Source organism: Neltuma alba, unplaced genomic scaffold, assembly GCF_004799145.2.
Source record: "Neltuma alba isolate B1F8T4 unplaced genomic scaffold, ASM479914v2 tig00011277_pilon, whole genome shotgun sequence".
NCBI classification, from domain to species: Eukaryota; Viridiplantae; Streptophyta; class Magnoliopsida; order Fabales; family Fabaceae; genus Neltuma; species Neltuma alba.
In genome coordinates this window covers 287,161-312,166 of record NW_021635987.1, presented here as the reverse complement: position 1 = coordinate 312,166, position 25,006 = coordinate 287,161, and the positions used below count along the sequence as shown (strand labels likewise).

The 25,006-nt window shown below is 33.0% G+C and overlaps 2 protein-coding genes and 1 pseudogene across 2 annotated transcripts; 2 read left to right on the top strand and 1 right to left on the bottom strand.

Annotated features, from left to right (window-relative positions):
• Positions 1-4,133: 4,133 nt before the first annotated feature.
• On the top strand, positions 4,134-5,264 carry LOC114711101 (TMV resistance protein N-like). The gene has a single exon (XM_028895452.1). It carries the CDS (start codon positions 4,134-4,136, stop codon positions 5,262-5,264), a length of 1,131 nt encoding a protein of 376 aa, XP_028751285.1.
• An 873-nt stretch (positions 5,265-6,137) lies between these two features.
• On the top strand, positions 6,138-7,016 carry LOC114711100 (TMV resistance protein N-like). The gene has a single exon (XM_028895451.1). The coding sequence runs from the start codon at positions 6,138-6,140 to the stop codon at positions 7,014-7,016; it is 879 nt and encodes a 292-aa protein (XP_028751284.1).
• Positions 7,017-10,711: 3,695 nt separating this feature from the next.
• LOC114711099 (uncharacterized) overlaps positions 10,712-25,006 on the bottom strand; it is an 88,664-nt pseudogene continuing 74,369 nt past the window's right edge.

The following is a 25,006-nucleotide window of genomic DNA, read 5'->3' as shown; positions in this document are numbered from 1 at the left end:
GGACCAGAGGAATATATAAATAAGACAAATTAGTTTTAAAAAAATAATAAATATAAATACTTTAAAATAATTTAAGACTTTCTTAGTTTTAATAATCAATCGCGGCTGATACAAGAGGAAAGAGGCAGTAGTAAGTTCGATTCTCAGTTTAGATATCATGTTTTCGCACAGCGAAGGGAGTAGGCCCTTCTGCCTTGACCGTAGGCTTCAGCCGAAACACATTAGCTGAGGTTTGGAGAAATGGATGAACCGATAAAATTGCAATCTCACGGATGGCCAATTAGGTGTTTTTTTTAAAAAAAAAAATGCTCACATAAATGAAGACAAAACTTATGTCACATATTTATTTTATATGTTATAAAATTACTTTTAAAATATACTTATTTTGTATACCATAAAATTATAGCTAAAATTATGGTTCAGTTTCCTCCAAACACCCTCTTGGTTATTAAACTATGTGTAGTCTTCCGTTTGTTGGATCAGTACTTTCAATAATTGCAAATAAACAAACGATACTGTGGCTTTCATAAAAACCGTGTGCGACTACTCAACTCAAATTAATATCTAAAGGGTGGATCAATCCAATTTTGGCTGTGTAGCAGCATCAGCAAATTCTTCGGTCTCAACTTCCAGGTAAGCACCTAATTCTTTGCATTAAGTATTTTTTATTGCCTTGCGTTTTTTTTGGGGCTGATATAATCTTTTCATTGCTCAAATTTGTTCTTATTTTGACGTTAATCCTTTGAATTTCAAAATATAGATTTTGGTGTCTTAGGGGTAAAATGATTCGAGTTTTTGTTAAATTACAAGAACTAATATTTTAAATGAAAAAAAACTTAAAAGACCAAAATCAAAATAAAAGCAAAAAGAACAAAAATGATATTACCCTTTTCTTTTTTAAAAAAATTATCGTCCATTTAAGTATTTTTGGAAAGATTGTATTGCTCCAAATAATGTATATAGAAATAAGTTTCACACAACAAGAAGTTATTTCAGGAAATTTTACAAAATTTTTCACTTCAAGGGATTCACTGTAACTGTGTTGCTGCTGCAGGAATTATATATAATTTAAATATTGTATTCAACAATTTTCAATCTTAAATCAGCATCTTTTATTAGGGTTTAAAATTATATTTTTTTTAATTCTTTAAGATAAAAAATAGGGAAAATCCTAATTAAATCCTGCTGAAATACTTAAAATTAAATTGAGGCCTACACTTTTAACAAATTCTTTATTAGGACATAAGACCTAATTAGAAATTGCTGAATATTGTTAAATAACTATAATGCCCCTCTTTAGTTAAAAATGAAAATTGATTATTTTATCCCTCTAAAGTGGTTCATCATCTCTTATTATTAATATTTAGACAAAAAATATAATAATTTTTTAGTGTTTGAAATTTTGTAATATAACTAAAATCTTCAAAATATTTTCATAAAACATTTTAAATTATAATATATGTAATCTTTAAATAAATATTTTTAATATTTTTTCTTTTCAGGTTGTAAATATTTATTTTAAAATTTTAAAATATTTTAATTATAATAAAATTTTAATATTAAATCATAATCATTTACGTTTTCAGTTCAATCCAACATTGTTTAAATAAATAAAACTAACGTAAATTACAAGAACTGAAAATAAAAAATATTTATAATTTTACTTAGATTTGTAATTTAACATGTTTTATTAAAATATTTTTAATAGTACAAGTTGCATATACAAATTTCAAACATTGTAAAATTACTTATATGTTTTTTGGTCTAAAAAAATCATAAGAAATGAGGAATTACTTGGGAGAGGTATAATAATCAAGTTTTCTTTTTAATTGAAGAGGGGTATTTTGGTGATTTAACAATATTCAAAAATCCCTAATTAGATTTCATGGTCTAATTAGGAATTTGTTAAAAGTGTAGGCCTAAATCTAAATTTAGGTATTTCGGTTGGATTTAATTGGGATTCTCCCTAAAAAATATAAGCCAAAATGTGCGCGCTATTGGTTGTTGGGCCTTTTTCCAACCATTTGTATGCCTGATTGGTAGAGCTTTTGATGGGCTATGAGTAGCTTATTTTAAGAATAAGCCCGATCTACAAATTTGTCCTTGTTTGGCAGAGCTTGCATGCCACTGTGCCTGAGGGCTGCAAAGAGTAGAAACGCACGATTAAAAATAAGTTCAAGAGTTTTTGGCCCAAAAAAAAAAAAGCTCAAGAGAGGGAGTTTTTTTTTTGGAAGAAATAGCTTATGGACCATGTCAGGTAAAGGCTGCTAATGCCCACGTTTCTTCTGTTCTTGTCATTTTCCTCATATCTTCCATTATCTAATCTCGAGTCTTTTTTTTTTGGGCCAAAATCTTGAGTTTTAGTTTGAAACACCGGTGGTATTTTTATTTCCAATTTAAGATTTGAGTTAATTTTAATTTAATTGGTTTTTATCATATTTTTTTTAATTTTTATTTGTCAAATTTATTTATGAATGTGAATTATGTATGCTTCACTTTATATTTGTAATAATTTTTTATGATTTCTCTAAAGTTTTAAAATTTAATTCACTTATTAAATTTGACTCCTTGATATTAAATTATTTCAATTTCATTATATTATGTGAAATTATTTTTTTAATCATGTTTCATTATTTATTAAAACTCATACCCATTTTGGTCATTTTACAACCAAACTTACTTTTACTCAACCATAATCCAAACAACTCTTCTCATTTTTGCAAACTAATTTTTCTAAATTTCAATTCAAACATAATTCAGCTTATCCAACTTAGTCTTTACTCAACTTCATTTTTTCATAAAAAATTGTCAATAAGTTACTTTTTAATCACTGATCCAAACGGATTTCATATTGACACCAGCAATCAATTCAGTTTCTTGGGCTAGTTAAAAATGAATTCACATTTCCTACTCATTGCATCGATCAGCATTCGGGGATGAGGTATCACTTTTTCCTCCTTTTTTCATTATTTAATTTTTCCATTAATTTTATTTTTTAAATTCATTTGGGTTAATTTATATTTAGCACTCTAAAATATTTTTTTAGTGATACTTAGTATCTCAAATTAATTAATTTTTAATATATCTAGAGTATTAGTGAGTATTGCTAAAAAATACTTTAAAATGCTGAATACATTAAAAATTAATTTATAATACTGAGTATTATAGAAAATATTTCAAGATATTTAATATAGTAAAAATTAATTAATTCATGATACTGTGTGTTATTAAAAAATGGGGCCTCGTCTCCCAAACGACATGCCTTGCTGAGAGATACCTGAGCAGGGTATGTGGACCCATTTAGAAATAGGGTAATTTTTAAGAATCACACAGAAATTACTTTCCAAACACTAAATCAATAGTTTAGTTGTAATTTTATATTACTTTCGCTCTTAACTATAAAAGTCAGTTTGTAGTAAAAATTGTATTACAATCTAGCTTTTATGCTATTTCATTTTTATTTGTAAATCACTTGTGCCTTAAGCCCACAGACTAGGAAATGCATTAAGTTTATAATTTTTTTACACATTTGCCCTTATTAAGGAAAAGATATTAAAAATATGTTTTATAATTTCTTTCACATATTTACCTTTTCTCGTTTAGCATTTATTAAGTCAACAGGGGTAAAATTGAAAAAAGGCTCATTAATTTCCTCAAACGACTTATATTTAACAATAAACTTTTTCTCTGCAAGTAACTTATAAATAAGAATAGGGTGGTATTTAGGAGCAGAGGCAGTAATTTTTATTATATTGGATCTGATTAAAAGAATATAATCCGAATAATTAAAGAATCTTGACTGAAGCGACACTTTTGCAATTTCCTTCTTTTTCTACTCCCATAGCTATCCAAAGAAAACATTTATTAACAGGAAACATGATTTTGACATGTATTTAAAATTATTTTGTTGAGCAGTGACATCAACATGATAAGAAAAATCATCCAACACATTAAGAAGGAATTAGACAAGACCTAGTTAGATATCCCGCAAGGTCTACCGGGTATACAACTTTGTGTGAATGAAGTGCTTCATCTGACCAGCTACTATTCAAAAGATATTGTTCCTTTAGAAAACAAAGTGATCATAGTAGGCATATGGGGAATTGGTAAAACAAATCTTGCTAGAACTATTTATGATACAATTGGGGGCAGTTTTGAGAGTAGGTGTTTCCTTGAAAATATACAGTGTACAAGGGAAAGCTAATGGTCTTTTTTGTTTGCAAGAACAGCTTCTTTCAGATGTTTCACATGCAAAACATGAGAAGATAGTTGATATTGAAAGGGGAGTTAGTCAAATGAAAATAGCACTACACAATAAAAGGGCGCTTATAGTACTCGATGATATAAGCAAAACTGACCAACTGACGGCATTTTGCGGAAACAGTGAATGGTTTGGTTGTGGGAGTATGATACTCATTACAACAAGAAATAAGCACATACTCGATGAACTCAATGAGAAATATTTCTTTGAAATGAAAAGAATTGACAACAGTAAATCTCTTGAGCTTTTCAGCTGGAACGCTTTTAAGCATTTGAGTCATAGAGATGATTTTGTTAAGCTTGCAAAAAGTATAGTTACTTATTGTGAAGGATTGTCGCTGGTTCTTGAAGTGCTTGGCTCTCTTTTGTTCAATAAGACAAAACCAGAGTTAAGAAGTGTATCGACGAAATTGAAAGGCATTCCCACAGGTCAAATGCAGGAGAAGCTCAAAATAAGCTGCGAGTATCTGGATGGTTCAGTGAAAGATTACTTGTTCTTTAATATCGCTTGCTTTTATGTGGGTGTGGAAAAACAGGATGTCATGCACAAATTAAATGGCTTCAAAATTCCTACAGAAAATGGAATAAGAATGCTCATTGAGCATAGCCTTGTAAAAGTTGACATGAATAATAAATTGGGGATGCATGAGTTGCTGCAAGAGATTGGAAAAAGCATCAATCCTAAGAAGTCAAAATCCAAATATGTCTACGATGTGTTCTTGAGTTTTAGGGGTGAAGATACATGCAAATCTTTTACGAGTCATCTTCACATCACATTAAAAAATGCAGGCATTGAAACTTTCATGGATAATGGGATTAGAAGGGGAGAAAATATCTCATCCACGCTAAGACAAGCAATTGAAAATTCCAGAATGTCAATCATTATTTTTTCAATCAATTATGCTGGCTCTAGATGGTGCTTGCAAGAATTGGAGAAAATCATGAAGTGTCACAGAACTACTGGTCAAGAGGTCTTGCTTATATTCTACGGTGTCCAGCTATGATACGTATGTAAGCAAATTTGCTCTTTTGGAAAAGCATTGGAAGGACTTGTGAGGAAAACTTCAGCTAGCAGAGACAAGTCACTTAATTGGACAAGAGCGCTTAATGAAGCTGCCAATTTGTCTGGTTGGTCCGGTCATCATAGTTAAATACATTATTCTTGTACTCTTTCACTCCTTGAAAGCTTTCCTTTTTTATTTATACTTGCCTAGATAATCCAAAAAGTGATATCCTTTTACAAGTGCTTTGATTTATTCAGTGGACACTTAACTCAAAATTCAAGCCAGTATTTCTTGATGAAAAATATAAAATTTCTATACAATTTGGTTCTCTTCAAGAAACATTCATTAGTCTACAATTACATTTTTCTTGCTTGCTCAAGCGTGTCATCTTGATACCCATGGACGTGGATATTTCGTTGTCTATGAACTAATTGTTTTAACAGTTAATGTGTGATCTAATCTTTTTTATGCAGTATAGGGTCTGTTGTAAGCTAATTTCTTTTCGAGAGTAAAATATAAAGCGAAATGAACTGAGACAATTACAGCAAGATCAACATTATTTAACTTTCTTACATTGGATAATTTATCTACATGGTTGGAGAACATTTAAAATTAAACTGAAATTAAAAATCAGGTATTCATATATATTGATCCATTTTAAGTTTATCTTCTATTTACTTAACTTATGTATTCTTGTGGTTAGAACTGATGCTGAGTTGATTGACCATGTTATTGAAACCGTCACCATGAAGTTATATGATAACACATTTATTTGTTGCTCATCATCTTGTGGGAGTAAACTCTCACATGCAAGAAATCATCCAGTTGTTAGGCGATGAATCAAATGTGATTATGATAGTACGGATTTTTGGCATGGGCGGAATTGGTAAAACAACCATCGCCAAAGCTATTTATAATGAAATTGTTCAAAGCTTTGAGGCAAAAAGTTTCCTCACAAACATTAGAAAAGCTCGGGAAGAAGAAAATGGCCAGGTTCTTTTGCAAGAAAAACTTCTTTCTGACATTTTACAAACAAAAAAGATTGCACTGCAAAGTCTTGAATTGGGAAAAGCTGTAATAAAGAAGAGGCTTTGTCATAAAAAGGCACTTATTGTCCTACATGATATCAATAACGTGGCCCAACTCAATGTTTTGTGTGGAAGTCGTGAATGGTTTGGCCCAGGTGGTAGAATAATCATCACTACTAGAGATGAGCATCTGCTTAAGATCCTTCAAGTTGATATTGTATATAGTATGAAAGAAATGAATGATAATGAATCTCTTAAGCTTTTTAGTTATCATACATCTAAGCAAGCAAACCCAATAGAAGATTTCAATGAACTCTCAAGGAGGGTTATTGCTTACTCCGAAGGTCTACCACTAGCCCTTGAAATCCTCGATTCTTATTTGTTTGATAAGCCAATAAAAGCTTGGGCAAGTGTTTTAGATGGACTTAAAGCACTTCTAGATGATCAAATACATAAAAAGCTAAAAATAAGCTATGATGGTTTGAGTAATGATGAGGAGGAAGAAATATTCTTGGATATATGTTGTTTTTTTATTGGAAGGGATAGAAACTATACCACACAAATATTGGATGGTTGTGGATTGCATTTAGAAATTGGAGTCATAAGCTTGATATGTATGGTTTACTACGCGACATGGGACAAGAGATCATTCGTGAAATGTCACCAAATGAGCCTGAGAATCATACCAGATTGTGGTTTCATAAAGATGTGGTTGAAGTGTTAACAAATCATATGGTAAGAACCTCCTCAATAATTTATTGTTTCCTATTAGAACATTAAATTTTGTTTGTTCAATATGCATTATGCATTCATTATAGTTGTCAAATATTTATTTCAGTCCATTATCATATTGCTCAAATGCAATAATCTAATGAGCTGTGTTGTCTTTTCATTATTTCCTAATCTTGTACCATAGGGAAAAGGTCTATTAAGGGACTGGCTTTGAATTTGTCAAACACCAAAACGTTGTCCTTTGATATACTTGCATTTAAGATGATGATGAGACTTAGATTGCTTCAGCTTTTCCTTTGACATTTTTATTGTTTTTTTTTTTTTGTGGTTCTTTTGATGGCTCAGCTGGCATGAATTTCCTTTGAGTTGCATGCCTGAGAATTTTCATTTAGAAAATGTTATTGCTATTGACTTAAAATACAGTCATCTCACCCATATGTGAAAGAAGTGCCAGGTATTTTCCAATGTTCGTTCAGAATTCAAAGTTATTGATAATAATGGTTTCGGTTGCAACTTGCAACTTATTTCATTTTCCTGTTGTATTTAAATTTTATCTAATAACATTTCCTTCTTCCAGTTTTTGGAGGGGTTAAAAATTCTTAATTTAAGTCATTCCTATTACTTGGGGCAAACATCTGGCTTTTCAAATTTTCCAAATCTTGAAAGCCTCATACTCAAGGATTATCCACGATTGTCTTCCATTCATCAATCCATTGGAGATCTAAAATGCCTTATTTTGTTGAATTTGAAGAACTGCAAAGGTCTCATTGATTTGCCAAGAAGTTTATATAATGTGAAATCATTGAAAACCCTCAATTCTTTTTTCTTGTTCAAAGATTGACAAATTGGAAGAAGTTTTTAGCACATGGAATCTATGGCAACTCTATTGGCAAATAAAACTACTATAGCAGAAGTGCTGCGTCTATTAGTGAGATCAAGAAGCGTAGATTCCATGAAGAAACCATCGCCATACATCCCTTAGAGTTTCTCTTTCATTCATATCATCATATTGCTACAAGTTGGGGGTGCGCGGTGCATACGTAGCAAGTGCTAGAAAAATATACTTAAACTGAGGTATTTTTAGTTAGCATGAGCATGATATAAAGGTTCAGAGATTTCAACAGAAGTGACTATTGAATTTCTTTTAATCTTCAGTAGATGGGGTGCTTCTTTTCCTGTTATCATGGGACAGGTATGGACTAATAGAGGACTTACATATTCTATTTCCAGAGACAATAATCCTGATTGGCTAATTTTTGAAAATGAAGGATCCTCAGCATCATTTAAAAGTTCCTCAAGTTGCTGGTTGTTGCTTAAATGGAATGATCCTGTACATTATCTAATCCATCTCCTCAAGATTGCACAACGTCTTTAAATCCTATTGGCATCATGATAAACAATTTTACTAAGGCTACTATGGATTTCTATAAGCGGGATACTAGAACAACTTCTGCTGATAAAAGTTGGCAGAATATAATAACTAATTTGGAGCCTGGAAATGAAATGGATGTTATGGTGTATTTTTTACACAAATATATCGTAAAGAAGAATGCAATCTATTTGGTATATGGCAGCGAAACTAATAAAGTATCAGGGCTGAGCATCACTGAATAATGTATAAGAATGTTTGTAATTGTTCCAACTAGGGTTATCATAATATAGAATTCACTTCTATTTAATCAAGGTATGTGTGATGTTTCTTTATTTGTAGGATAATGTCACAATGCTTCACTTAATCATTGATGACAGGTTGAAATAAAAAGACATATCCTCCATTTCTGTCAGTGTAGGCTAATCCACCTCCATCCCTGGTATCATAACTTTCCTTCTCACTCATTCTTTTGGGAAGTGCAATAATCAATCTGTATTATATTGTTTATGATGATTATAATGCCGCCTACTTGTCGAGAAATAGGTGTTGAAGTCATTAGACCTTGTTTAAGTGACCCATAGCCTTGCCCCATTGATCCAAATCCCTGGCCCATCAACTCAAATCCTTGTCCACGCACCTAAATTAAACTAGATCGTCCCATTTTCCCCTTATATTCACTTTGCAGAATGCCCATGGAAAAGAGAGAGGGCAATTGCTGCATTTGAATATCTAGACTTTTGTCACTTTTTAATTAAGGTATGTGAAGAAGTTGCTATACTTGTAAAATTTCATTTGAACCTGAAAAAAGAAATTGATTTGATGATGTTTGACAATTTTAGGTATGAAGAATCTTTAGAGCTGGAGTGTGCAGACAATAGCTTGGTAAATTTACTATTTTCCATGTTGTTTTTTCTGCATTTTATCACTGTGAATTTAATGAGCATTCTGGTTTTTGGCCCAACATAGGGGAATTCTTCTAGAAAAGTGCAGTCTGGTTTCTAGGAGGTGTGATTTTGGAGGAAGAATGAACAACCTTCAGTAAGCCTTTATTCTTGCTACTTTCCTAGTCTCGAATGAATTCTCGCATGATGAATTTATGTTCTGAAGTGAAGAATTGAGATTCTTGATTTTGTTGTTGGACCATTTGTGATGATAGAGATCTAGTATTTGTAACAGTAGGTAAGTAAGTTGTAGTAATATGATACTCCTTGATCGTGATTATTGTGTTAAGCGCAAATGTGATCCTTTATCGTTGGCATGTCTTCTTGCATCAGGGAACAACAAATAACACAAGATCTCTTCTTCAAGCATTTGCAAGGAAGCCTTTTAATTGCAACATCTTTTTCATAATTTATCAAACTAAGGTAGTGGAAAATTTAAAATCGGACCAAGCACATTCTATTTCTCGCAAAAACTTCAGCATCAACTGGTTCTCATAACCAACTAGTAACTAAATATCACTACTATTATAGTAAGATAGTTACCAATAAATTAGCGTGAAGTTGCAAGCTCATTTGAAGATCTGAAACAAGCTTCACGAGATGAAGTTACGGAATCGTGCTATTACATTAATTTCCATGATAATTCACCTTATATCTCTATTAAGTGACTTAATGAAAGTTTTGGAAATTTAGATGTGAAATAATTAACATTATGTTTTGAATAACTCAACCTTTTTTCCCCCCTTGTCTCACTGACAAAAAAAAAAGGGTTCTTAACCCTTAATTTAAAATTAACAATAATGAACTCTTCTTCCCAGTCAAATATAACTCTTGGAACTGGTGCAGAATAAAATACTTTGGGGAAGCTCCATTATTTTTGAAACGTTGTCCATAAGGATGTTTCTGCAATCAATATATCATTCATAGGTCCCCTATGAATGCTGATTTCACAAAAATCAGCAACAAGCTTATTATGGTAATTCTCTTTACCAAGAAAAACAGAGAAAGGCAAACCATATACATACGCCAGTAAGAGGATCTGAATTACCACTTCCATAGGGCATAGAAGATGAACCAAACGAGCTTTTATTCATATGATCAGATGATGATTTGAATTCGGAGAATATTAGAACTCTACTTACAAACTATACATGAAGAAAGCCCAAGCATGAATTACAAGAGAGGAATCCTTTGTTTAATGAATGGAATGGAAGCAATCCTGTCACGTACCATTCACCGAACTCGAGCTACCCCCCCCCCCCCCATTCTATTTTTTGACGCTTAGGCTCTGAGAGCTTGAAATCATGGTTTTTGTCATCCCTGTGCAATTCTCTGCCTACAAAAACAGAGAAAAATTAAGTGAAAAACTAAACATCATGAATCGTGAGAAAAGTAAATGTTAAACTGGCTTAAACCCACCTAAAGAATAAGGTAATTACAATTAACAATAATATAATAGATTCATTTTTCCTGAAACTGAAAATACAATCCAAACTTTTAAAGCTGGTGCAAAACAACAGTTTTAGAGAGCTAACCATACTTGATGATGGTGGATCCTCCATCTGTTCATCAAAGGACTCGTGATATTTCAAGTACACTGCTGTTCTTTTCACAGTGAATCCATTACCAAAAACTGCAGTGATCTCTACTTGATCATCAGAGTCCAGGTTTGATATTATTTCCTTCCATTTTGCTTCCCCGAAGGAAGTTGTTGTGTCTCTCCTGTAGTACATAGTGGTCATCTTTGTATAATTTATGATCAACATGCTAATAAAAGAGTCAAACTCCATGCTGACCAAATCACCTGGGGGGTAATATTCACAGCAAAGAGTAATTCCTTTTAACTCACAACTAACTGCAGGCACTTTAAATTTTACAGAAGCTCGTTCACCCTTGAAGCATCGCCAATAGGGATACTTGTCACCTGGGAGGACACAATCATCACCATAATCTCTAAGAGTCAATCCCTGTTTAATAACACAAGCATTAGCTCTAATTCAAAGATGAACGGTCATTTCAATTTTAATAAAACAATTACAATAATAGGCAAGGACTAGTTTTTTTTTTTTTTTAAAAAAAAAGAGGAATTATACATAGAGATGAAGAAGACCTGTAAAATACACTCTGAAAGAGCACTAGTGACTTGGTCATTGTTTCCGATTTGAATTAGAAGATGTCTCAAACATTTGTTTGGCCTTGAGATACCAACTTGACTATGATGATCAGCCAACATAGAGGATTCAATCTCCAAGATTTTTGAAGTATTTGGTGTTGTTACCGTGTCTCTACTACTTGTGGCATACAAGTAATCCAAGATTTTTGCAGCATCCCTATTTACATCAACGCCATTCTCCGATGCGCCTTCCAATAAAAGGCTTTGTGGCTTTGGAAGGTTGTCATAAATTGATGAAGAACCAGGGATACTGCAATTCTTTATATATGAGGAAATTGAAGATGGCATGCTAGCATACGTTGGAATAAGAGAAAGGGGATTATTTGTTGGGGACATCCTTGACCAAATGAGAGAAGGAAACACATGACGTGCAAGTCCTTGATAACCACAAACAGATATATATCCAATGCTTTTTGATCTCACCAAAGAAATGGGAACTTGAGTTATTGCTGTGTTATCTGCAATTAGAGTTGACAAAGAATCCATCTGCTCTATGTCCTCCTCTAACTTTTCAATCGTCAAACAACCAGAAAGAATGAGAGTTTTTAAGCACTTCAATTTATAAATGCTCCTTGGGAGACAATGAGGACCAGTACAATCCTTCAAATTTATCAGATGAATTTTATCAAGATGCCCTATCGTATGATGTATCATTGACAAACTTGGACAATCTTTGAGGATCAACTTTTCAAGATTTGGGAGTTTTGAAAAATCAGGAGTATGCACCAAGTAATGAGAGTGACTAAGATTGAGGATTTTTAGATTCTCCAATAACTACAAGGAAACAACATTCAACAGGATATTAGAGAAACATCTTGAAAAAGGTAAAATGGATGAAAATAATGTCTAAAACCATTCATCTAGAACAATTATATATCTTCCAAACACTTCAATTGAAATTTATGCTTACACAAAATTTATCATGATGGTGGAATGTCTAGATCTACAGCAAGGAGTATAGAAGAAAGTAAATTTTGAAGAAAACTCAGCAGCTCTATCCAATAACAAAGTCAAAGCAAGACTCATCCAGAAGCTACTAGAAAAAATTGGAAATGAAGATCTATGTAGAAGTTGTCAAGTAAAATAAAATCTAATAATAAACTTTGTACATACCTGGAGTTCCCTCCAGAGTCTCAGGCTGCTGTATTTTAATTCAATAGCGACTAAATTATTTTGGAAAAAGTTGGCAGGTACGTCTTCCAAAGGAAATTTGTGCCAACAGAGCCATTTAAGATCTTTACTAATATATTTATAGTCTCCATCAAGTTCCACATTAGCAAGACACAGCAGTCTGAGTGTCTTCATCTTCTTAAATGCTTTGGTTAAAAAATAAACTTTATCACCTTGAGACAATTCAATGCTAGCCCCTCAACAGATTTTGTACCCTGCGAATAAAGAGCATATACAAATTTAAGTGTACTTCTCATTTGTTTGCTGAAAAGAAAAATGTAAACTTATGTCACAATCAAGTGTCTAGAGTAGGTAACTAAAACAACTGGGTTTAAAAATGAGTAATTAGTGCCTGTGAGGAAACAAACCACAAATACGGCTAATAATAATTTGTCAAAAGTTTGGAAACTACAAGGTTTATATGTCCAATTCATTATCTTCATTTGAATTCCTGTTTCATTCTACTTTTTCTTACAGAATGACACATATAGCATTGAAAAGTTCTTACCGTATGCTTTGATAATATACTAATCACATCTTCATGAAACCATAACCTGCTACGCTTTCCAAATTCTTTTGGTGACTTCTCACGGATTATTTCTCTTCCCATATCTCACAACAAATCATGCATACTAAGCTTGTTATTCTCATCAACGGTTACAAGGCTTCTCTCCACAAGGACACTAATTCCAATGTCCGCAAAAAATCCGCTCGCATTCAATATCTGTGTGACATCATGCCTATCCATTCCAATAAAGAAGCATGATATATCGAGGAAGATTTCTCTCTCTATATCATCGTTTAAACCATCAAAGCTTATTTTTAGCTTTTTTTGTATCTCATCAATGGGGATTCTTTTTAGTTTGTCCAATACACTTTTCCACTCTTTCTCTTCTCTATCAAATAAATAAGAGCCCATGACTTCAAGGGCTAGAGGTAGTCCTCCAGAATAAGTGACTATATTTCTAGAAAGGTCAATAAACCCTTTTTTAGGACTTGGTTGCTTAAATGCATGCCAACTAAAAAGCTCCATAGATTCACATCTGTCCATGTTCTTCATTATATATACATGATCCACTTTAAGGAGCATGAGCAGATGCTTATCTCTAGTAGTGATGATTATTCTGCTTCCTGGACCAAACCATTCACGACTTCCAAATAAAGCATTTAGTTGCTCATCTTTATTCACATCATCAAGGACAACAAGTGCTCTCTTATGGCAAAGGGATTCCTTTAATTTGTTTTTTCCTGAATCAATGCTACGTATTCCCATCATTTCACTTTTACAGGTTTCTGAAAGAAGCTGTTGCTGCAAGTTCACTGGACCATTATCTTGCCCCCAAACTTCCCTAATGTTTGAAAGAAAACTTCTGCTCTCAAATGTTCAACCAATTTCATTATAGATGGCTTTGGCAATGGTTGTCTTGCCGATGCCCCCCATCCCCCATATCCCTAGCAGGAACATTATTCATTGAATGGCTTTCTGATATTTTAATCAAATCTTGCAAACGAGAGTCCACTCCAACAGGATGCTCAGCAATAAACAAGTCTTTCTTGTCCAATATTTTACAAACGTGGTCAACTATATTCTTAATATCCTTACTTTCATTCCTGAATTATCAACAAATATAGCAGAAAATTAGCACCAATAACATAAGCACAAGTAGAAACAAAATTTGTCAAGCTATTAAAAGCAGCACGCATCAGAATTAGAGCAGAAATTGTGAAAAAACTAAATATAAACCATATTGGAAACTATGGGACTGCAATACCCTTGGAACTGAAAAGGTTGATGTCAAACTTTATGCATGAAACTAAAAGGAAAATATCAAATGAGTTCATCATATAAAAACTTGACAGCTTTGAGATTAATAAGAAGACAAATACAATTCGAAGACCATTTGCTTAAGAGAACAAGGTTGAAAATTTAGACTACAACAGAACATTCAATGAAGTCCACAGGAAAAAGCACTTGTGAAACACTTCAACAAACGACTGAACTCAAGGGAGCATGGGTCATTAATAAAACAAGAATTCAGGAACAGTAAGCCGCAATTTCCGCACTTTCACCTCTTGTCATTGCAAGGAATCTAAGTCTATCAACAATTGATACAAAGGTTTCATCCGATTTAAAATTGGATTCCTCAAGGGATGTAACTGAAGCAAAGGGTCCCTTCAATACAAAATGGGAAACCAAATATGGTAAAAATACTCTACACCTTCTCCCCTTTCAAAATAACTTTTCCATGTAACAATTACCAAATACATCTTAAATTTTATAGGGGAAAAAAAATTGAAGGGAGCGAGTGATCTTGCTTGTACTAAAAATATATTTTATCTCTTGCTTTTACAGATGATGGCATTTGCAATACCTTAACAATTAATCGCTGCCTCAATATTAGTCCTTGTTCAGGGTGCAACTTTTAATAGCAGGGGAAAAAAAAATTGCAGTGGCTATAGAAATATCATAATTTGAATAATTTACAGCATTATAAAAAGATGTCAATTTGACCAAATCCAAAGCAATAATTTAAAACAAAACATACATATGTGACTTCAAATTGTTGGCTAACTAATAATACACTCAATATTTGACTTCAAAACTTTCAGTTACTCGTCAGAAGTCCACCCTCGCACATTGATTATATATGTGTATCAATATAACACTTATTCTTTGGTAACGTATTAGTTATTTGTTAGAGATAAAATCTTCTCATATATTACATCCTCCGGACCCCTTTATTGTAAAAAAGTTGGTTAAAATTAGTTAAAGAAAACAAATATGTAGAAAATGCAATTTATTTTCCCAAAGCACTAGTACTTGTAAAGAGTGTGCGTGGTTATATAAAAATAAAATAAAAGAAGAGTGTGAGTGGAGGAGAGGCATATAATTAATTAGAAGTAAAAATGAAAAAATAAATTAAATGCTGAGACATATATGAAGGCAGGAAGGCATCTCTAAAGTTTAATTTATAAAAAAAAAAAATCTTTGGCAAAAAAAATTATTAAAAAAAAAATCAGACCCATTCATAACACTGAAGCTCATAAGGAGAGGAGTGCAAGTGATTTGCTGGCCAAAAAAAATTTTTTTACGTGACAAACGGTGCACATTTCAGCAAGAATCTATTGTGTGTGTTTTTGTTTAGGCTTAGCAAAATTGGAAAAAAAAAAAAGAAGAAGAAATGAATATTTAAAAATTACTTGGAATTGAGCACAACCACCCCTGCAATGCCCCCAGCTTCACGGAGATCTGTCCTCCACCTCGACACTTGATCTTCTGTGGGGGAATTTCTTTGTATAAGATCTCGAAACGCTTCTCCGAAACTAGAGAGTTGATTGCGAACTTCAGAAGGATCCACGTCATAGAACACAGGGAGAACCATGCGACCCTGTGCTCTGTGAAGCTCCATGATTTTGGAGAGCTCGTTGAGGCACCATCTAGAACCGGCATAATCTTTGGAGAAGATAATGATTGAAATCGTAGAACGTTCAATTCCAAGTGGCACTTCGATCGAGATACTATTCCCCCTAGGAAGGTCCGCATCATCTTTGAAAACAACTATTCCAGCATTGTTTAAAGAGGAGTAGAGATGAGAAGTGAAAGATGCCCGTGTGTCTTCGCCTCTGAAGCTCAAGAAGACATCGTACGGTAACCTGAATCAAATTAAATAAAAAAAAAAGGAGAAAAATTATTCCCAAAATCAAATTAAAATGGATCGGTGATGGCGGAACATTTCCTCTTGAGAGTGGAATGCCAGTGGTTTTTGATGGCGTTGTCGGTGCGATCTCTGAGTAGGCAGGCGATTGTGGCCCACTTGTTGCCGAACCTGGCATGTCCTCTGATGATGGTTTCGTCCTCCTTAGGCGTGAAAGGCCGGTGCGCGACTTGGGCACAGAGCTGGTTGCACCACCGCAAACGGCAGGATTTGCCGGATCGACCGGGCATGTACTTGCTGATTAGAGACCAGTTTCTAGGACCGTGTTTCTGAACGAGTCTCTGCAAGGCCTCATCCTCCTCAGGACTCCACGGGTCTTTAATACGATCGACGTAGTCCTTGAGGGAAGCCATAAAAATGAAAAGCAGTCTCGTAGGCAACACTACTAACTGGGCTGCCCTGTGGATCTCTGGCTGGCTTTGTGTTATCAGGAAAACCGAAAGGACGAGGGGAAGAAAACTAAAAAGAAAATAAATAATTTGATTATGAGGCATTAAAATGGGATTATAAATCATAAATAAGAAGATTAAGCAAGAAAGGGAGCCAAAATTACAAGAGAGAAAGGTGAGAACTAGGATGACTGGCTGAACCGGTGGGGGTGAGGAGTTACAAGGATTGTTCCAGGCACCCTTGGGAAACGAGAAATCAGAGAGGATTCTGTCGCCCTCGCCCGCCACCGAGGCATGGTCCCTTTTCCGTCACCAGCCACCGCGTCTGTATGAAAATTGATGCCGGCAAATGAGAGGCGTGAGTTATACAGTCGTCAATTAATGGTTCAATTTTTTTCAAAGTACACATTTCAATAATCTCTTACAGTTTCCCTTGTTTAAAGGGGGGGAAAGTACTGTTTTCATATAGAAATCAGAGATTGCCCTCTCAATTTTCGGAAGAATTGGTCATATATCTTCTTCTTTTCCAGAAAGAAATGCATGCAAGGAAATTAAAACAGCGCCATCTATAAGAGTAAACAAATGGCGCATCAAAGAGTGGATTAGGAGCAAATCAAACATAAGGATGAAAGAGGGAGTTACCTGTAGGTCAAGCTGGTGGTGGGATGGATGAGAAATTACTCTTATTTATCAGAGCGATCAGAAGAACAGAGACTAATCTACAAGAGGCTTTTGCTGCTTCTAAATCTCAGCCCTCGAGAATTTTCTCCAGAAATTAATGAGGGTGTGATAAAGGCTGGTCAAAGTAGCAACGAAAATATGCTTTTCTTTTCTCAAGTCTTGCAAGTTTGGAAGAGGAGCTAATGGAGAAAAACAAGGGGGTAGTGACGTTTTGAGGCAGAGGCAGAAGGGCGAGGCGAATCAACGACAACTAATGAGAAAAAAAAAATTATTTTTAAAATACCATTTAATTTGCACTAATCAAGGTTTTTAATCCATAAAGTTCATTTGCTTACACAGTGGGGTGCCGGCCTGTTTTGTCATGGAATACTAAGGTCCGATTTTCTTAGAAAAGTAAATTTAACGGAGTGCCAGTTTTCAAGCTCAAGTTCAGAATATAACTCTAATATATGTAAAAATTAATTATAAAAATAATGGGAATTAGATTTAACCAAAAAGGTTAGTCAACGAACCAAGATTTAAATTCTATTGAGAAAGGTAAATGTGCCTGACAATATCTTAAACGGGATTATCTTTAATAAAAAGATACTTCTAAACAAGAGATTAGTTAAAGGATTTTTTTTTTTTTTGGGAGTGAAGGTTAAAGTATACTCTTAATAATTCCTGGAGCCGCTGCAAGCTAAGCCCGTTCTGCGGGCCAAGCCTCTGTCGCTTCTGCCTCTGCCGCCGTCTCCTACGGACAAAAGTCATCCCGGGGGCCTGATCGCATCCTTGAAGTTCATGAGTTTCTTTCCTCCACCATGAAAGCCGTGAGTTTCTATTGATTGAGCAATGTGGAAGCTACAAATTTTGAATCTGGCATATCATACATGAACTTCATGTGCAACAAGCCCGTGGGATGCTGAATTGAGCTTGGAGACAAGAATTTCCATCACATATTTCGTTAAACCCCCAGACAATTAGTATTCAATAATCCCAATGCAAATAATTTAAAGAATATCTTTAAAAAAACTAATACGTATTTTTTATAAATAACTAATTTAGTTTATTTTTTAATATATTTAAATTAGTTGAGTGTGGATGATTTCATCTCATGCTAAGGTTCACAGGTAGTACAAGTTAGCATGAGCGTGCCAGGACGTGCCTGGACGTGCCAGCACGTCCCAGAACCTTGTCAAATCGTACCAGGACTTGTCCAAACCTTACCAAACCGTGCCCGGACCTTGTCCAAGCCTCCCAACACTTGCTCGGATCTTGCCCAGCTTGCCAAACCATACAAGCATAAGCGATATTTTGCTTTGGATTTAAGATTAAAGGTTACATACAAAGAGTTGACCTTGCACTAATTTTGAAAGATTATGCCATTTTAATAAATGTTTATTTGATTTGTGAAATGTACTGAAGCTATACTTATGACAGAGTTGGTATAGTTTGCCATAATACTTATACAACCGGTAAGTCACAATTACTCTCAATTATAATATTCAAGGCTTTTATAGGTTTTTCTCTTGTTGGCTTCGCGAACTTCCAAATTCATTGCTGTGGCTGATCAGACCTCGAAATTGAAGCTACTTAATGAAGAGAAGAGAATGCTTCTCCTCTCTTCAATTTCCATTCACTTCTTTAACTAAAAGAAAAGCATAATCATCACAATGCAAAGTAAAATACGAATGATTACGCCCGGCCTGAGATTCTAAGGCAGGGTACTGGCTTCTTTACATGTGTCTAAAAGTTAATAATAGAAAATCAAGGATCATGCACTAATCAAGTTTTGACACACAAACAAACACACATTTTAATATTTAAAGCCCAAATAAATAATACGAGTAATAATAATGCTTTAATAATTTCTTTAACTAAAGTAATAATTATCCCTCTTGTCTTTTTTTTTTTTTTTAAAATAAGAGTTTAGTAACTAAATTACATGATTTAAAAAAACAATATAAATTAGTTTAAAGTAATAAATATATAAGAAATAAAGTTTCTTCTTAAAACGTGTCCTTATTTATAAGAAATAAATAAGAGAGAGAAAGCAAATATAGTAAGAGAGAGAAAGCGAATGTAGTAAGCTTTTTAATTAATGCAATCTATAAAATTAATTATAGATAAAAGTAGTGAAAAAATATATTAAATGTTCAAAGCACTATAAACAGAATCTTATGAAAAGACCAAGACAATTAAACTTTTAAGTTCTTGTGAAAATAATTAGAAGAATATTATGTCTGTCTGGTATGGAGTATTGAAAAGGTGACTTTTGTGCTGATGAGCATGTTTGGAGGAGATGAGCATTGTTTGGATTAGCTTCTTACTTATCTAACTTATGGCAAAAATTGCTCATAATCATGCGATCAAGTGAAGTTATTTCTTACTGCTTTTCATTTTTTTCAATCGTGCTTTTGTGCCAGATTCCCTATCTTCTCCCTTTATTTTGTCGTGACAAGCTTTTCCCAACTGATCAGTTTCCTCTTATATGTGCATATATATGACCGTTTAACATATTTTTTTATATAATATTTGTAATTTTTAGAATTATTTTTTATTTTATATTTACATAAATTGTACACAAATATATTATTTAATTAATTATCTAATATTATTTGGTTTAAAATTTGTTACAGATTTCTTATATAAAATATTTTATTCATTAAATTTGACTTTTTCTATTAAATAATTATGAATTATTATATTGTGTAAATTATTTTTTATTTTTATTATTTAATAAAAGTCATACCCATTCTGATAATTTTATAAAGTAAACTTACTTATTCAATCATAATCTAAATAACTTCTACTTTTTCAACCTAACTTATTTAAAAATGTCAATACAAACATAAATCATACTATCTCAAATCCTAATTATAAGATTTTATTTGTAGTATTAATCAATTTACTTTTACTCAATCCAATTTTTTTAAAAAATCAAATTGTAAATAAATTATTTTTCCTAACACTAATTTAAACGGGCCCACTGATTGGTTGTCTCCTCCTCTTTATGCTGCCTACTATCCTTGTCATGCGACGTAGACATCCCATATAGCGTCACGTTCATTAAATTATCCTTATCACGCTAATTTTATTTAATCTCACTCACGTTGATGATCTCTTTAAATCTCCCATAATTTTTTTCCATCGCCTGAAAAAGTTGTTAGAACAATTTAACAACTCTTTTTTATTTTTTAGGTTGGTGAAAAAAGCAACATCTTTGTGCAATCGTAAATGGGACGAGCCATTGGGGATTGAAGAGGAGGGGGAAAAAAACAAAGCAATTGCTTATCTGACTCAGATTCAGAGCACATATACTTAAATTCATAAAGGCAAATTAAATTTATCAGCAGTATACAAAACACAATGGTTAGTATAGGTTGAGAGATTTTTTTGGACTTAACATTAAATATTTTTTTATTTTATACAATTAAATACATGCAGAGGTCTAAAACCTTATTCAAGTGCAGTGGGTGGTGCTGTTATCAGCATTACACTAATTTTGAAAGACTGCCATTTTAAGCCTTTGCTTGATTTGTGAAATGCAATGGATTGAGAAAAGGAATGAAATAAAACAAATCAATTTTTTAAAAGTGAAAAATCATATACTCTTTCCATATACAATTATAAGGAACTGAAGCTAAAAAAAGCTTGCTTCCTGAACTAATTGAAATAGAATTCAGTGTTCACCTCATCTAAACTTCTGCCGACAAAAGAAAAAAAAAGATAAATTTAATTTAAAGCAATCAATACCTTCGTTGATATGTTTATTTTGAATTAACATTAACAAGGTAATTAATAAGTAAAAGCCCTTGCTCAAAAAATAAATAAATAAAAGCCACCGAGACGAAGATGCTACCTTACGGAAATCCAATTCCTTTTTGTTTTTTCCCTTTAAGCAAGAACTGAACTTTTTTATATTGTTATTGAATTGTTTGAGCTTAAAAAAAAAACTTAATACGGATTCTAATTAATGCGATTATCAGTCGTCCTAATAAATTAACTTGAAGTATAGGAAACATTGATAAAAATGAAGGCCTAGTTTTCCTTTGTTAATTATTAGCTCACTCCTTGCGCAAGCGAATTAAGTAATAAAACTGGGCGATAATAATAATCTCGCTAGAACTAGCATTAATTGAGAAGTTAATTAGATTAATGCTACAATAAGTTCAAAAATAAAAAATAATAACTATAAATTAATAAGACTTCTTTTTTATATTTATATATTTATGTATATTTATAAATTATATTAAAAATATTTAATGAGTTATGTAACCATAGCATTATACTACCTCCAATTATAAATATAACATTATATTTAGTTTGTAATACAAATTGTATTACAAACTAGATCTTACATTTAATACTAGGGTGATATAAAATAACACAAGTGCCCACTTTTTATGTTATAAAATACCATTAAAGCCTGGTTTTCTTAGAAAAGTCAAAAATTAAATTAAACAGAGCGCCAATTTTTATTATAGCATATACTATATAATCTTTCTAAAATATATCTGTATGTTATATAATCTTTCGAAAATATTTATATATATTATTAGATTATATATATCAATTTATAAGTAAAACAAATTACTTTAAAATATGTTAAAGTAATTTAATAACTTTTTAATTTTCTCAAATTAATCTACTTAATCTATATATTTAAGTACCCTTTAAGTACTAGAGGTAGTATATGATAATAAGAACATTGGTAAGAGGAAATGAGGTTGACCCAGTACAACTTTGGAATCAACAATCCCCGGTTAAAGAAGTGCCACAGAAGTTTAAATCCTTCCCTGAATGCTCCCAGGATATTCCTTGGTAAACGATGATAATAAGGGCTATATACAGTAAATTAATCTTACCTTGACCCTTCATCCTAATTTTAACTTTTATGGTCCTTTTATAATAAATATTAGCAATAGCAATTTCAGATCCTTTTCCTTAATTTTTCCATGACTCTTTATGCCCGCAAATGAGAGGCATGAGTTATGCAATCACCCATTAATTGTTCAACTATTGTCAGAAATAGATATTTCAACAATTTCTTGCATTATATATATACATATATATATTATTTAGATGTTCTTATACTTAATTTTAAAACTTCAAAAGAGCGAATTACAGTTTCCTTTGTTAAAACAAGAAATCAGCTATTCCAGCTCCATCAATGTGCAGAAGAATTGGTTATATATCTTCTCCTTGTTCCCAAAGAATAAGAGAAGGGAAAACGAATTCCATCGATTAAATCAAAGCAGCATAATCTTAAAGACTAAACAAAATGATGCATCAAAGATTGGATTAGGAGCGAATCAAAGAGATTAGAGCGGAAGTTACCTGTGCCGGTGGGGAGGATGAGGGACTAATCTTGTTTATCAGAGTGACCGGAAGAGCAAAGATATATATATATATATATATATAATGAAAGAGGCTTTTTCTGCTTCTAAATCCCACCTCTTAAGAATTTTCTCCAGAAATTGATGACGCTGTGATGAAGGCTTCGTGAAAGTAGCTACCTCGCCAGGACAGTAAGCTTCGTTCTTTTTACAAGTCTTGCAAGTTTGGAACAGGAGACAGGGGAGAACAACAAGGGGAAATGACGTTTTGAGGCAGAAGGCGAGGCGAATCAATATAATGGCATGCGATGGTAAAAATATTTTTAAAATATCATTTGCACGAATGAAGCTTTTTAGGACCTATTTGAAATAACTTATAAACAACTTTTTAATAACAATTACAAAATACGAGATTAGTATATGTAAAGAGTTTTATCTCGACTTACATAAAATGTACTTACAAATATGATTCCAAATTGGCCATTAATGGATAAAGTTAATTTGCTTAAAGAATAGGGTAGTGGCCTATTTTCTTAAAAAATAATACTACCTTCGGTCCTAATTATAAAATCTTATTTGTAGTCTACAAACAAGGTCTTATAAACAGGACTAGAGGTAGTATTAAGGTCTGATTTTCTTAGAAAATTAAAGGGTTAAGGTATGCATTAATTAACGTCCACATATTTTAAGTCCCAATAAATAATAATAGCAGCAGTAGTAGTAATATTAACAATAACTAATGGCAAAAAAATACTCATAATAATACGTCAGTAATTTCTTTGACTAAAGTAGTACTCCTTGATTGTCTCGTTTTTATAGTATCCTTGTCCTGAGATGTAGACATCCAATACACACCGTTGTGCTCATTACAAAATTATCATGTTGGAGACTACGTTTAAATTAACTTCTTAATTGCCCTTGATTGAAAAAGTTGCTGGACAACTTTAATCCACCTTTGGTTAAAAAAGGGAGGGGAAAAAAAAAAGCAACATCTTTGAGTAATTACATAAATGGGACGCGGCAATGGGGACTAAAAAAACACAAAGCAAGCGCTTATATGACTCAGAACAAGGAGTAATCACTAATGAAGGAAAAAAATGCAATCCTTAATACGGTTGTTGTTGCTAATAATGATCGTACTGATAAATGGATCTGGACTGGTGGTTCTAGAAGTTGCTATGCAGTAAAAGATGAGTACAAATTAGCAAAACAGAATGTTGTCCATAGATATGATTCATTTTCTTCTGCATCTAATCACAGCCATAGGAAATTTTGGCAAGAGGTCTGGCGAATTAAGGTTCCCTATAAAATTAAAAATTTATTGTGGAGATTAATCTCCAAGGCTTTGCGTACTTTTGAAAATCTTGCTAAAAGGAACTGTAGTCCCATTGATGTTTGTCTAATTTGCAAAAGCAGTGTAGAAAACTAGAAACATTGGGTCATCTTTTTCTTAAATGCCACTGGGTTAAGAAGACTTCTTTTGGAAGCTCTTTTACTTTCCTTACCCCTGAACGTGGCTCTACTGAAGTGGCCGGCTATTGTTTCTGTGAGATGGATTTATCCCCAATGCAGAAGGCTTTACTAGTTGCTATCTCATGGCAGATTTGGAAAGGAAGGAATGCTTTCATTTATAACGATATTAATCCTGATCCCCTTTTTCGCTTTCGAACAAGCAGGTAAACTTCTTAGAGAGTTCTGAGAGACCAATGGTTGGATTCATTCAGAGGAAAATTCCCATAATCTCGACAGGCCCATTCTTAAAACAAATAATCTTCAGGATGTTCAATTTAAGTCTGATAATTAGGTCATCATTAATTGCATTAATAATCAAAGATAGCTATCTGATTGGAGATGTGTTGGTGTCCTTGATAGTAATATCCAAGAATCAAGGAAATTGGTTAGGAACCATGCCTGCACTTGGATTCCTAGAGAGGCTAATGCGGCTGCTGATCTTGCGAAAGCTACATTGAAAGGGTCATGTCCATTTGATTGGGTTTGGAGATTGCCCCCTTTACTGAGAAAATTGCTTGACAGAGATGCTTTTTATGTGACTGCGGATCCGGGATGGTTTGCTCTGCTTATGTTAGTTCTTTTGATTGTTTCCTGTGGTTTGTTTGATTCTGTTACCTGGCCTTTTGGACTTTAGTTTGTTATCAATAAATTACTTTCCTGCGGAAAAAAAGATTCAAAGCAAATATAGTTAAAGAGGGAGGCATGTGTCT